The sequence below is a fragment of the Orycteropus afer genome, unplaced genomic scaffold, assembly GCF_000298275.1.
Source record: "Orycteropus afer afer isolate SDZICR_OR568_19922 unplaced genomic scaffold, OryAfe1.0 scaffold00169, whole genome shotgun sequence".
NCBI lineage: Eukaryota > Metazoa > Chordata > Mammalia > Tubulidentata > Orycteropodidae > Orycteropus > Orycteropus afer.
This window is the reverse complement of record NW_006921756.1, coordinates 1,869,786-1,884,230: the sequence shown is the minus strand read 5'-3', so window position 1 is coordinate 1,884,230 and position 14,445 is coordinate 1,869,786. Positions and strand designations below refer to the sequence as shown.

Sequence of the window (14,445 nt, the reverse complement as noted above, 5' to 3'; positions counted from 1 at the left end):
CTATATATAATACATATAATAGATGATAATGTGTGTGTGTGTGTGTGTATATATATATATATACACACACACACCCATAATTCTAAACCATAGGCTTTTACTTTTATTTCTTGATTTTAAGCATTGTCTTCTCACTTATTACGATAAAGACGGATTTAACTCACATCCTGTGCTTCCCTTCCTCTACTGGCCCTATATACTTTTATCACTATTTTTAGTTCATTTAATGGTGACCTTTATAATTTCAGGGAGCTCTGGTGGTGTAGTGCCTAAGGCATTTGACTGCTAACCAGAAGGCTGGCGGTTCAAACCCACCAGTCACTCCTCAAAAGGAAGGTTGGGCAATCTAGTGATACCTCCTCAGAAACCCAAGGAGGGGTTGTTATGAGTTGGATTGGACTCAACAGCAGTGAGTTTGGTTTTGGTTTATAATTTTAAGTGACATATTGTTCCTTAAACAATCACATCATTCATGGAAGGGTTTTAAGTCAAAGATTGATGAAAAACACTTGCATTTTTGAAATTTACTCTGGATTTTGCAAGGAGAAAGGATTAAACTCATTGCCATGGAGTCAGATCTGACTCATAGTAACCCCTCCTTGGGAGTTAAAGGTGGTATCTCTATGGAAGTAGATTGCCCAATCTTCTTCTGAGGAGTGGCTCGTGAGTTTGAACCACCAGCCTTCTAGTTAGCAGTCAAATTCCTTAGGCACTATGCCACTAGAGCTTCAAGGAGAAAGGATTGGAGCAGTAAAAATGTGGAGTTCAAGAGGCCAGTTAGAAGATGAGAAACTGAAATGGCCTGGACCAGTGGGCTGGTTGTGTGGTTGGGGAAGAATTAGACCAGTATGAGTCTCATTAGAAGATATGATTGACAGGACTTGGTGACTGGTTAAATTAATCTATTTATGGTGGAATACCATAAATTTTTGTTCAAAGGAAGAATAAATGGTTTCAATAAATATTATGAGGTGCCTAGAATGTGCTAGGAGCCCTGGTGATACAAGTTAACTGTTCTGCTGCTAACTGAAAGGTTGGCAACTCCAACCAACCTAGTGGCTCCCCAGGAGAAAGACCTACTGGATCTGTTCCTATAAAGAATGTTGTGTTGATTCTGACTTGCAGTGACCCTATAGGATAGAGTACAGAGTAGAACTGTCCCATAGGTTTTCCTAGGCTGTACATTTTTACAGGAGCAGATCACCAGATCTTTTCTTCTTCAGAACCTCTGATGGGTTCAAACTGTTGACCTTTTTTTTTATTGTGATTTGGGTGAAAATTTATAGAGCAAATTCACTTTCCATACAACAGTTCACATACACTTTGTCTCATGACATTGACTACAATTTACCCCAATGCAACAACTCCTGTCCCACTTCCTCCCAATAGTTACCTCTTCCCTGTGTCTAACCCTCCAAGCACTCCTGCCCCCTGAGCTGTCTCCCTGTGCATAAACAGTCCTTCTTTCTCCTCAAACTTAGCAGCTAAGCACTTAACCATTGTATCACCAGAGTTCCTTCCCTATAGGGCAGTTCTGTTCTGTCACATTGGGTCACTATGAATCCAAAATCGACTCGGCAGTACCTAATACCACTACTGTATGCTAGCTGGTATGTGTGGTGTGGAGAACATGTTATTGTTGTGTGCTGTTGAGTCAATTCTGACTCATACCGGCCCTGTAACACAGGACAGGGTGGAACTGCAGAGCTGGTGGTGGGTTCAAACCACCAACTTTTTTGTTAGGGCCAAGTGCTTTGACCATTGTTCCACCAGAGCCCCCTGCGGGGAATATCATGGTAAGCAAACAGACCCAGACTGGGGACTGGAGAAAGAAGGGATCAAATATGGCTTACAGCTGTTTGACTTATGATTGGCTGTTTGGAGTGATTCAGCAAAGAAGGAAACCTAAGAAGAGGTCTGGGAGTGGGAGGAGGTAATTCCAGCAGGAGTCATGAAATGGAGGGGGCTGTGGAAATGTCCAGAGCCCCTAGATAGTGCAATTGGGTAAATGCTTGACTCTCAAAGGTTGGCGGTTTGAACTTACTCAGGTGCCTCAGAATAAAAGCCTGGCAATCTGCCACTGGAAGGTCACAGTCATGAAAACCCTCTGGAGCAATTCTTCTCTGCACACATGGGGTTGCCGTGAATCAGAACCAACTCAACAGCAACTTGGTTTGGTGGAGATATCTAGCAGGCACTTGGACACATGAGTCAGCTGAGGAAAGAGGTTAGGGCTGCAAATGTGAGTTTGGAAATCTAGATAGTAACGAAGGTCATGAGAGTGGGTGAGATCTTTCATGGAGAATGAGTTTGAGAAGACAACGAGGGTTAAACAGGAACACAGAAAGACATCTTTTTAAAATGTTAGTAAAGGGGAGAGGGAACAATGCAAAAAAAATAATTCTAAAAATAAAATAAATAACATGTAGGTAAAGTGTGTTGGGTTTTCTTCTATTCTAATATATATGTGGGAGTTCTGGTAGCGTAGTGCCTAAGGCACTTGACTGCTAACCAGAAGGCTGGTGGATCAAACTCACCAGCTATTCCTCAGAAGGAAGATGGGGCAATCTACTTCCGTAGTGATACTGCCTCGGAAACCCAAGGAGGGGTTTCTATGAGTCGGGTCCGACTGAATGGCATACAACAGCAACAATATATACTTATCAGGAAAAATCACCAATTGCCTCAATTCCTAAGATAAATACTGTTAATATTTTGGGGGATTCTATTCCACCATTTAAGAGCAGATAGAATAGAAAGAGCTCAAAAATATCTGACTCCTGGCTTCCTCTAATGTCTCCTTTCAATCAATTCCTCACAAAACATTAAAGGTCCTCTTAAAGTATAACTCAGACTATGTCACTCCCCTGCTTAAAATTGTTCCATGGCTACCCATTAACTTCAAATAGAAACTTGTAAGAAATGCTAAATCTCATCCTAGACTAGATTATTGAATCAAAATCCCTAGAAATGCAGTGCAGCAATGTCTTTTAACAAACTCCTACCTGGTTGATTCTGCTGCAAGCTAAAGTTTAAGAGCTAATCTGTCAGGCTCCCTGGTGGTATAGTGGTGTAGTGGCATTTGACTGCTAAACAGAAGGTTGGAGGTTCAAACCCACCAGCCACTCTGTGGAAGGGAGATAGGGCAATCTACTCAGAAACGCAATAGGGGTTGCTTTGAGTTGGAATTGATTTGATGGCAGTGAGTTTGAGGGTTTTTTTTTTGTTTTGTGTTATGCTAAAGGAAGCTTGGTGGCACACTGGATAAAATGCTGGGCTACTAATTGAAAAGTCAGTGGTTCAAACTCTACCAGCAGCTCTGTGGGAGTAAGAAGTGGCAATCTGCTTCCATAAAAATTTACCACCTTTGAAACCCTATGTGGCAGGCAGTTCTACTTTGTCCTATGAGGTTGGAATGACTCAATGGCAGTGGGTTTGGTTTTGGTGTCAGGCTAAGTGCTTTCTATGTATTATTTCATTTAATATTCACAACAACTGAGTAGTATCATTGCCAATATAGAGCAGAGCTGAATCTGGAGCCAGGCTGCCTGCGTTTGATTCTCTTCCAACTTTGTGGCATTAGGCCTAATTTTCTTTATTAAGATTGGGATAATGATAGTACCTACCTAATGGAGGAGCTCTGGTAGCATAGTGTCTAAGGCACTTGACTGCTCACCAGAAGGCTGGCGGTTCAAACCCACCAGCCACTCCTCGGAAGGAAGGTTGGGCAATCCTACTTCCGTAGAGATACTGCCTCGGAAACCCAAGGAGGGGTCACTATGAGTCGGGGCCAACTCGATGGCAAACAACAACAACAACAACACTACCTAATGGAGTTGTTAGGAGCCCTGGTGGCGAAGTGATTAAGGGCTCGGCTGCTAACCAGAAGGTCAGCAGTTCGAACTCACAGAAAGATGTGGCAGTCTGCTTTCATTAAGAGAATTACAGCCTTGGAAATCCTGTGGAGAAGTTCTGTAAATCAGAATTGACTCAAGGGCACTGAGTTTTTGGTTAATGAATTGTTGTGGGATTAAACGAGTTAACACAACAACAAAAACGCTGCCATCAATCAACACCCCCATAAGGTTTCCAAGGCTGTAAATCTTTACAGCAGACTGTCTCATCTTTCTTCCATGGAGCAGCTGGTGGGTTCGAACCACCAACCTTTTGGTTAGTAGCCCAATGCCTTAACCAGAGCACCACCAGAGCTCCTTGAAGGGGCATGTAGGAAGCATTATATGTTTGTGTCCAATTCACAAAGAAGAGAGCCTAGGCTGAGAGGTGAAGTGACTTGTCCAAAGTCAAGGTGCATGAGGGAATGAGGTTTTTGGCACAGTGCCTAAGGCATGTGACTACTAACCAAAAGACTGGCGGTTCAAACCCACCAGCTGCCTCGTGGAAGGGAGATGGGGCAATCTACTTCCATAAATATTTACTACCTTGGAAACCCGATGGGGTTCACTCTAAGTCGGAGTCGACTCGATGGCAGTGAGTTTGGTTTGGATTTTCATCTTCAAAGATTATGCATATCCTAGGCTAGAATGCAGCCTCGGCCGGCCGGGTTGAGGAGCTGAGTCCGAGGCCTGGAGCCTCTCTGACGCTAAGTGTGGCGGTGTGTTCTGGTCCGAGTCGCTAGAACTCTAACTTGAATGGGGTTCGCCATCCGGCGAGTCTGGAGGAGCAAGTTGCTCTCCTCCAGAAGCCCATCTCGCCAGCAGCGCCACAAAAGCTACCAACGGTCTGAGAAGGGTTAGCCCGCTACAGGCAGCTCACCGCTGCCTTAAGCCTCTTAAGCACCGCCCGCCGCCCTCTCACCCCGCGGCGGCGGCGGCGGAGGCGGCGGCGGCGGCGGAAGCGGAGGGGCGGGCCGGGGCGGAGCCGAGAGCGGCATGGAGAAGGTGGAGGCCGTGGCCCGCTGGTCACAGGAGTGCGGGCCAGAATGGGGCCCGAGTACGGCCCGGGCCCCTTAAACTGTGAGTGCCTTCGAGCGAGGTTCGGGGAGGGGCGAAGCGGACTGGGCAGTCTCGAATCCTGGGCGGAGAAGAGCGGGTCCAGATAGGAGGAGGTGAGGGCGGAGGGGGTGAAGAATTGAGGTGGTCGCTGCCCTTTGCCCACCCCAGCACTGGGATGGCTTGGAGCTTGGACCTTGTCGAGACTGATGAACCTTGGGGGCCTTTTATCGGAGCGCCACCCCTAGAACCTTGGGCAACTCTGACTCAGATAGTTCCCCCATCCCCAAAGGAATTTCCAGGTGCTTTCACCCCTCCTAACGTTTTCCTGCCAGGCCCAGAGAAGTTGAGCCACTTTCCCCAGGTCACACAGCCCTGATACCTGCTGGGAAGAGATCCTGGGAGGCCCTCCCTCATCTCCCTAGAAGGTATTAGACTTTGAGAGGAACATCTTACCCCTTGTGACACTCTGGTCTCCCAGATTCCTGAAGGCATGGGCTGGCCAGGACAGTGGTGACCCACCCAATCCGGAATGGACGACTGGAAGTCCAGTCCCCTCATCAAGCCCTTCGGGGCTCGGAAGAAGCGGAGCTGGTATCTTACCTGGAAGTATAAACTGACCAACCAGCGGGCCCTGCGGAGGTTCTGTCAGGTATAGGGATGTCCCAAGACTCCTGGGGGCTCCCTTCCAGCTTTACCTCAGCCTAGACTATGGGCTCTGGGACCTACTTTGGCTGCCCCCAGGCTGAAAAGGGGAAACCTCTTCGTGTCAAGTCCCCACCAGGTAGTAATTTGGGCCCAGAATTCAGCTTTGGAATCAGAACCCCAGTCCAACCTCCTGGACTTCTAATAGAAACCTGAAGTCTGAGCAGGAAGGTTTTGCCCAGAGGCACAGACCTGTCAGGCAGTCAAGGCCAGGATCCAGGCGTTCCCATCCCCAGCTTGGTTCTGAGACTGGTACCCTCTCTTGGAACTAACTGGACGGGACCAAGGAAATTTAGGCTTCAAATGGAAGAATGCAGGAGCTCTGAGTAGTGAGGGCCCTGGTGGGAGGGGAGGGGTTAGGGGAGATTACCATGAAACTGGTCCTCCAAGTCTGGGGAGTAGAGCTGGGTAGCCAGAGGGAGAGAGGCCCCAGATTTTCCCTATGTCCACAGTGCAGCCAGGGTCCTCTTTTCAGGAAGACCTTCTATTATCTGGAGATGGTGCCCCTCTTTAGTTGTCCTCACCTCTCCCCTCAGACAGGAGCAGTGCTGTTCTTGCTGGTGACTGTTATCGTAAACATCAAATTGATCCTGGACACTCGGCGAGCAATCAGTGAGGCCAATGAAGACCCAGAGCTGGAACAAGACTATGGTGGGGCCAGGCTGATGATAGGGTGGGAGTGGGGAGTCCCCTGTATCTCACACAGCTGGAGTGGTAGGCAGATCCCAAGAGGGGTGATTCTACTATGGGAACTATTCCTATGACCTGCTGAACCCCCACAGATGATGCCCTGGGCCGCCTGGAGCCACCACGGCGCAGAGGCAGTGGTCCCCAGCGGGTCCTGGATGTAGAAGTGTACTCGAGCCGCAGCAAAGTGTACGTGGCAGTGGATGGTACCACGGTGAGTGAACCGGGGTCTGGTGTCCTGTCTCTCCCTTCTGCTCAGGCTACAGCACACTGGCTCAGGAGTTGACTGCCTGAGTAGGAACTGAAACTGCCATCTTCTAGCCTCAGTTTCTTGTCTATAGACTGGGACTAATGATTTCTTTTTGCCAGGATTAAATAAAAAGTATGTGCAATGTTTTCTATGTAGTGGTATCTCAAAAGTGATAATTAGTATTTGTTGTTGTTGTTGTTATGTGCCGTCGAGTCGGCCCCGACTCATAGCGACCCCTCCTTGGGTTTCCGAGGCAGTATCACTACGGAAGTAGGATTGCCCAACCTTCCTTCCGAGGAGTGGCTGGTGGGTTTGAACCGCCAGCCGTCTGGTTAGCAGGCAAGTGTCTTAGCCACTATGCTACCAGAGCTCCTAATTAGTATTTATAGGCAGTTAATTCATTTGTTTATTTTATAACCATTCCATAGTTGGTTATAACCACTGCTGTCTTTGTATTCAGCCTTATACTGGGCCCTAGGGCCCTAGAGGTAATTGAGCCTGGCCCTACCTCAGTCTGACAGTGGAATGTGATAACTCCAAGATGAGGCAGAGACAACCTAGGGCTCTAAGAGCCGTGAAAGTTCTGGAGGGGAAGGTTCTAGAAAGATGGGCTCTCTTGTTTTTTTCAAATATTTTATTCAAGAGTTTGTTTTATGTTCAACATTACGTGTACATTTACTTTCACTCCCCATTTACCATGCCCAACACTAACCCAGTCTCCTCCCCTCCCTGCCTGATAACCCCCGCCCCATAGCTATGCACTCCTGTGTGCCTGCATTTCCTCCATGCGAATGTTGCCCCTCTGGTGACCCGTGGTTGATTGCTCCAAGGGATGCATTTCCACAGAGTATGTGGGTGCGTCACCCTGGGTTGAGCAATCTGCGTGTACATCTTGTTTACTATTGGGTTGAGCGCCAGCCCCTAAGATGGGCTCTCTTTTGATGTGGGTGCTGTGGAGGCCTTCTAGAAGATTGGAAACCTCCTGGAAGAGATGGCCTTTAAGCTGGGTTGGGAGACACTGTATGAGCAGAGGTATGGGTAGGAAGGAAGATTCCATGCAGTGGGAGCTTTAAGTGCCCCTAAGACAGAGACCATGAATGCCAGAATAAAGAGTTGGACTTTGTCTATGTTACCCTGTAGGTGCTGGAGGACGAGGCCCGGGAGCAGGGCCGGGGCATCCATGTCATCGTCCTCAACCAGGCCACGGTGAGGTTCTAGGGTTGGGGAACTCTTGCTGTCCTTGCTGATGACACCAAGTCACAAGTGGTATGTCCCCTGCCAGGGCCATGTGATGGCAAAGCGTGTGTTTGACACATACTCTCCTCATGAGGATGAAGCCATGGTGCTGTTCCTCAACATGGTGGCACCCGGTAGAGTGCTCATCTGCACTGTCAAGGTCAGTGACTCTGCCCTGGCATCGTCCCCCTTTGCCCCGTCTCCAACTCTGCTCAAGGTCTTGGTTTTTATGTCCCTAATATGACATAGTAAGAAGAGCCGCTGGAGAAAGGTGATGCAGGTTCCAAACCTTATCATTTTTATTAATTCTGCCAGTAGTTCTTGAACACCTGTAATATGCCAGATACTTTTCTGGATACTAAGGATGTAATGACAAACAAGACAGAATCTCTACCCCCATGAAGCTTACATTCCAACAAAGGGAGAGAGACAAGAAAACGATAAATAAATGTACGATGTCAGGAAATATGCTAACTTACATGAGAAATAAAATAATAAAGCAAGGAGACAAACAAGGGGGATGCTGTTTTAGAAAAGGAAACCCTCTGGAAGGAGGGGGCACATGAACTGGAGGAAGTGAGGAGTAAGGAAGGGAACAGGAAGAACATTCTAGATAGAATGGGAAGTATAAAGACTCTGGTATAAGAAGGTGCTTGGCATGCTTGAGGGACAGCAAGGATATCGGTGAAGCTGGAGCCGTGTAAGGGAGGGAAGGAAAAGGGTGGTAGGAAAAGAGGGCAGAGAGATAGCAAGGCACAGAAGTACAGATCATATAGGATGGTACATAGTAAGGACTTTCTGACTGGCAGCCATGGATGGTTTTTTGAATCTAAGCCTTCAGTTTTCTCATCTGTGAAATGAGAGTAACTAAAGAGGATTGTTAATATAATTTAATGACTAGTTTAGAGAAAATGTTGTATATAGTATTTGATATATAGTTGGTGCTCTGAAAAGCCATGTCTCCTGGAACCATGCCACCCACACTGACCATCTTCTCTGATCCCCCAGGATGAGGGCTCCTTTCATCTCAAGGACACAGCCAAGGCTCTGCTGAGGAGTTTGGGCAGCCAGGCTGGCCCTGCCCTGGGCTGGAGGGATACCTGGGCCTTCGTGGGACGAAAAGGAGGTGCCAGCACAACAGGCCATCTATTCTGTAGCATCAAGAGCCTGGAAAGAATTGAACCACAGGAGATGGGATGGGGTGGTGGGCAAGTAGGAGCCCGTGGTGGGGGGATGTACATGGGCAGAAACTGGAGCCTGGGTCCCCATTGCCCTTCATTCCTGCCTCCTGCTAGGTCCTGTTCTCGGGGAGAAACATTCTAAGTCGCCTGCCCTCTCATCCTGGGGGGACCCAGTCCTACTGAAGACAGATGTACCACTAAGCTCAGCTGAAGGTGGGTTAGTGGGAAATAGGCTCTGGGGTAGTGCCTCCTAGCTGGTGCTTGCCATGTAGGCACAAACCTACCCTGACTTGCTGGGGGTCCTTGGCCAGGTCTTGTCCTCTCTTTGGGACTTCATTTCCCAGACTGTGTGCCCTGGAGCGTTGTGAACCACATTGATCTCATGTCCTTAATCTGTCCGCATTCCTCCCTCAGAGGCAGAGTGCCACTGGGCAGACACAGAGCTAAACCGTCGCCGCCGGCGCTTCTGCAGCAAAGTTGAGGGCTATGGGAGTGTGTGCAGCTGCAAGGATCCCACACCCATCGAGTTCAGCCCTGACCCAGTAAGCAGGGCCTTAGACAGTGAGGCTTGGACTTCCTTCCTTGGCAAGGGAAATGAGGGGAAGGTCCAGGTTGGACTTCTCTTATCAGCCTTGGGGCGAACCAGGATGAGGTGATTTGTGCTGAGCACTAGAAGATGAGAGGGACACCATGGTTTAGGGAGGGGAATGGTGGGTGTGCGTAAAAGCCCAGGGTTTGGTGCTGGGCTGAGTGTGTGGAGGGGCCAGGTTAGAGAAGACCCTCTACTCCTTCACTCTCTACCTTGGAGATAGAGACACAGACACCTCTTCTTCCCTCCTCCCCTAAGAGAACTATTCCCTAGGTGGGGTTCCAGAGCTTGGGAGGAACAGAAAATCTGGAAAAGAGTGAAGCAAGAACTAAAAGCTGTTTCTCCCTCAGCTCCCAGACAACAAGGTCCTCAATGTACCTGTGGCTGTCATTGCAGGGAACCGGCCCAATTACCTATACAGGTGAGCCTGGGAATGGGCTTTCCCCACCACCAAACAGGAAGGTGTTTAGCAGGTGGGAACCCCAGCTCATCTTTCTACAGGAGGAACTCCTGGGGTGGGCAGAAAGCTACCATGTGCTAGGTTTATTCACCTATGTGGGTTAACATGGGGGAGTCTGGGCCATTTGTCAGCATAGGGAAGCCCTGAGTAGGGAGGACAAGGAAACCTTAACCCATTCCTGGGCTCCCTAGGATGCTGCGCTCTCTGCTCTCGGCCCAGGGAGTATCTCCCCAGATGATAACAGTTTTCATCGACGGTTACTATGAGGTGAGCTGGGGCTTGGGGTGCTCAGACCCGTAGGGCTGTGGGTGCTGAGCAGCGGTTACCTCTGAGAGCTGGCAAGGCAGACAGCCCAGGCAGTGGCTCTGAGATATGAAGGGCTTGTGTGTCACGGCCTGCAGAGGTGGGCAGAGGGATGAGTGGCCTCAGGTGGTGACCTATGACCATACCCCCCAGGAACCGATGGATGTAGTGGCACTGTTTGGTCTGAGGGGCATCCAGCACACTCCCATCAGCATCAAAAATGCCCGTGTGTCTCAGGTACTGCTAGGCAGGGATGGAAAGGGTGGATACCTTGCCCTATCCTCCATGCTAAAGCTTATGTGCTATATTTCTGCTCCCTACCTAGCACTACAAGGCCAGCCTCACTGCCACTTTCAACCTGTTTCCAGTGAGTAGTACAGACAGCACTCTTGAGCATGGGGAGGGGAGATGTGAGCATGGGGTCTTGTTCTGTTATGTAGCAAGCTCTCCTTTCTCTGGGCCTCATCTTCCTGACCTGGAAATTGAGAACAGTGCTGCCTGAGAAGTGGGATAGGGTGGAGGAGGACCAGGCCATGGGAGAGGCCCCCTTGGGATAGTGGTGTTCCTCTCTGCCTATAGGAGGCAAAGTTTGCTGTGGTTCTGGAAGAAGACCTGGACATTGCTGTGGACTTTTTCAGGTGGGGAGATGCCCCTCCACTATGGCTTCTATAGGCTGCATGGGACCTCCTGGATTGACTGGGTTTCCAGGGAAGAAGGCAGTGAGATGTTTTGGAGAGCTTCTTAGAGAAAGCAAGAAAACAAACTCACTGCCATCAAGTCAGGTCCGACTCATAGCGACCCCTCCTTGGGTTTCCAAGGTGGTATCACTACGGAAGTAGATTGCCCAACCTTCCTTCTGAGGAGTGGTTGGTGGGTTTGAACTGCCAGCCTTCTGGTTAGTGGTCAGATGCCTTAGGCACTATGCCACCAGAGCTCCCTCTTGGAGAAAACTAGCTCGAAATTTTAGGGAAAGCCTGGGTAAAAGTAGGATGGCAGGTGTTAGGTTAGGAGCAGAAAGTAGAAAAGGGTGTACAGAGCAAGTGGGGATTTAGAGGAAGAAGGCAGGACTCCTCTAAGATCCAGTTCCAGCTCTGTTGACATCACTGTGTGACTGGGCTAAACTTGCCTTTCTCAGCTTCTTGAGCCAGTCCATCCACCTGCTTGAGGAGGATGACAGCCTGTACTGTATCTCAGCCTGGAATGACCAGGTAGGCTGGCTGGCCAGTGATCAGCTGGGGAGTTTGTAGATGCCCAGAACTAATACTTCCCATCATGACTCCCTGTCCCCAGGGGTATGAACACACGGCTGAAGACCCAGCACTACTGTACCGCGTGGAAACCATGCCTGGACTGGGCTGGGTGCTCAGGAAGTCCTTGTACAAGGAGGAGCTTGAGCCTAAGTGGCCCACACCAGAAAAGGTGCTGTGGAAGGATAGGGTGAGTGGGCTGGGGTACCATACCAGCTCTAAACCTTTTAACCTTAACAATTTTCCATGCCTTGCAGCTCTGGGACTGGGACATGTGGATGCGGATGCCTGAACAACGCAGGGGCCGAGAGTGCATCATCCCTGATGTTTCTCGATCCTACCACTTTGGCATTGTCGGCCTCAATATGAATGGCTACTTCCATGTGAGTGTTAGGCATGGCTGTTGGGGAGGGGGAGTGCAGTATGGTGTAGTGGTCAATCCCAGCTCTGCCGTTTGCTAGCCATATAACCTTGGGGAAATTACTTGCCCTCTTTTTTGCCTACATTTCTTTATCTGTAAAATGAAGATAAAAATAATACCTACCTCATAAGATTGTGAGGTGTGAGGATTAAATGAGTGAATATATACGAAGTGCTTTGAATTGGAAGTATATAAAGGTTAGCTGCTATTACTTTCCTTATTACTATTCTCAGCACTAGACTGTGGATATGGGGAGAGTATTTCTGCTGTCAGATACTTCTCTAGCCCTGTAGGCTCTGCCATTTCACTACTTGTCCTTGTAAGTGCTGGTTCCCAAGCCTTAGCCTGAGGTGAGCAGGGAGACTTCCATGCTTCCATACCCCAACTGGCTATGTCCAGAAGGCCACCTCCCCAGTTACAGCAAAGGAGTCCTGGAAGCAACCCAACCCAAAAGAATGGACAGCATCCAGCTTGGAACCTCCAAAAAGCCAAAAATGCCCTCAGAAGCCAGCTAATAAAGATCTCCACTCATCTCCCAGAGAGAGATGGGCATTCACCTGAACCCGTCTCAGTATCTGAGTCACAGCAGTTTTTTCCCTCATAGCCCAGCCTGTACCTTTGCCCACCACCCCCTGCAGGGCCTTTTACTGGCTTCTGTGGCTACAGCAGCAGGCCCAGTGAGAACCACTGGGGGCAGGACTGGTTCGGGTCAGTGGCATGAGCTGCCTGTGTGGGCATGAGTTCTCTGGCATTGGTGGAGCCCAACTCAAGGCTAGTAAGAGCCTGCCAGGGATGTTGCAAAGAGGATGGGGAAGATGGAGGAATTAAGAAGGACCTTGACAGCTCCAGTAGTTCATCTGTGGGCCTTATGGACGTGTGGCAAGGCCCTAATTTTACCCTCACATTTACTCTAGGAAGCTTACTTTAAGAAGCACAAGTTCAACACGGTTCCAGGTGTCCAGCTTAAGAATGTGAACAGGTGGGGTCTGGGGACAGGGTAAGGGGGAGGCTGTCTACAAGTCCTGATGAATCAGTCCCTGACAGTCTCTTCCAGCCCTGGGGCCCCATTCTCACGTGGCCCTTTGCCCTGCCCAGTACTGCCCGTGATACTGTACCGAGTGGCTGTTCTAGCCCCTTAACTACTTCTTCTTCCCCTTCAGTCTGAAGAAGGAAGCTTATGAAGTTGAAATTCACAGGCTGCTCAGGTATGGCCTAGGGCCTTCGGGGGTGTGTGGCCGGGAATAGGGAGGAGTGAGATATGTGTCTTGGGTCTATAATTTCATAAAATGAAAGTGCAAGATCCTTTGAATTTCAAGATGGCAGCAGCAGAGTATTAAGTACAAGGCCCTTTCTAAGCATGGGGCCCTGTACAGCATTCCTATAAAGCAGGCCTTGTCTTGGCCTAACTCTCTTACTCCCCAACTGAAGTGAGGCTGAGATCTTGGATCACAGCAAGAACCCTTGTGAAGACTCTTTCTTGCCGGACACAGAGGGCCACACCTATGTGGCCTTTATCCAAATGGAGAAAGATGATGACTTTACCACCTGGACCCAGCTTGCCAAGGTAGCCCAACACACCCTGCCCTGGAGTACCCTTCTTCCCCTGCACACACTACCCCAAGATACAGGGAGCCTTTGTTCTGGAATCTTCTACTTCAGACCTTCTCTTCATACCCTCAGATTCCCCTCTCCAGTTATCTTGTGCAAATCCCCATTCTAGAAGAATTCAAATTGAAGAGGCTGCTGAGGGCGGGTAGGGGCTGGACCAAAGGGTCTTCTGTGTCACCTTCTCACAGCGCTCTGACCTATACCTTCCACTCATACTCCTAGTGCCTCCATATCTGGGACCTGGATGTGCGTGGCAACCACCGGGGCCTGTGGAGGTTGTTTCGGAAGAAGAACCACTTTCTGGTGGTGGGAGTCCCAGCCTCCCCCTACTCGTGAGTGACTCTCCCTGTGGAATGGGGATTTAGTGAGGACATAACTAATAAATACCTCTTCCCTAATACAGTCTCATATTATCCTCACAGGGTGAAGAAGCCACCATCAGTCACCCCAATTTTCCTGGAGCCACCCCCGAAGGAGGAGGGGGCCCCAGGAGCTGCAGAGCAGACATGAGACCTCCTCCAAGACCCTGCAGGGCTGGGTACTGTGTACTCCCAGGCAGGCTAGCCCTTCACCCCATCCTGTAGGATTTTGTAGGCACTGGCAGGGGCTGAAGCTGGTTTATTTTTAACATGAGACTTAATTACTAACTTCGAAGGGAGGGTTTCCCTGCTCCAACCTCCCTGTTCCCGAGTTAGAGGTCTATTTATTTACTTCCTTGTGTTGGGGAAGGGCAGGATGGTACCTGGGAAACACTGGGATCTCTGGGCAGCTGATCCTGCTCTTTATACACCTCCTCCTCCCAGGCCTGA

General features: G+C 49.4%; 1 protein-coding gene across 1 annotated transcript; it reads left to right on the top strand.

The window, feature by feature from the left end:
- The first annotated feature begins 5,481 nt into the window (after positions 1-5,481).
- POMGNT1 (protein O-linked mannose N-acetylglucosaminyltransferase 1 (beta 1,2-)) lies at positions 5,482-14,146 on the top strand. The gene is made up of 21 exons (XM_007946682.2): positions 5,482-5,601; positions 6,191-6,305; positions 6,437-6,555; positions 7,732-7,797; positions 7,874-7,987; positions 8,836-8,953; positions 9,123-9,221; positions 9,423-9,550; positions 9,948-10,018; positions 10,249-10,324; positions 10,514-10,597; positions 10,686-10,727; positions 10,940-10,998; positions 11,496-11,568; positions 11,651-11,779; positions 11,865-11,990; positions 12,943-13,007; positions 13,189-13,233; positions 13,457-13,592; positions 13,859-13,968; positions 14,059-14,146. The coding sequence occupies exons 1-21, from the start codon at positions 5,482-5,484 to the stop codon at positions 14,144-14,146; spliced, it is 1,983 nt and encodes a 660-aa protein (XP_007944873.1).
- Positions 14,147-14,445: the final 299 nt, after the last annotated feature.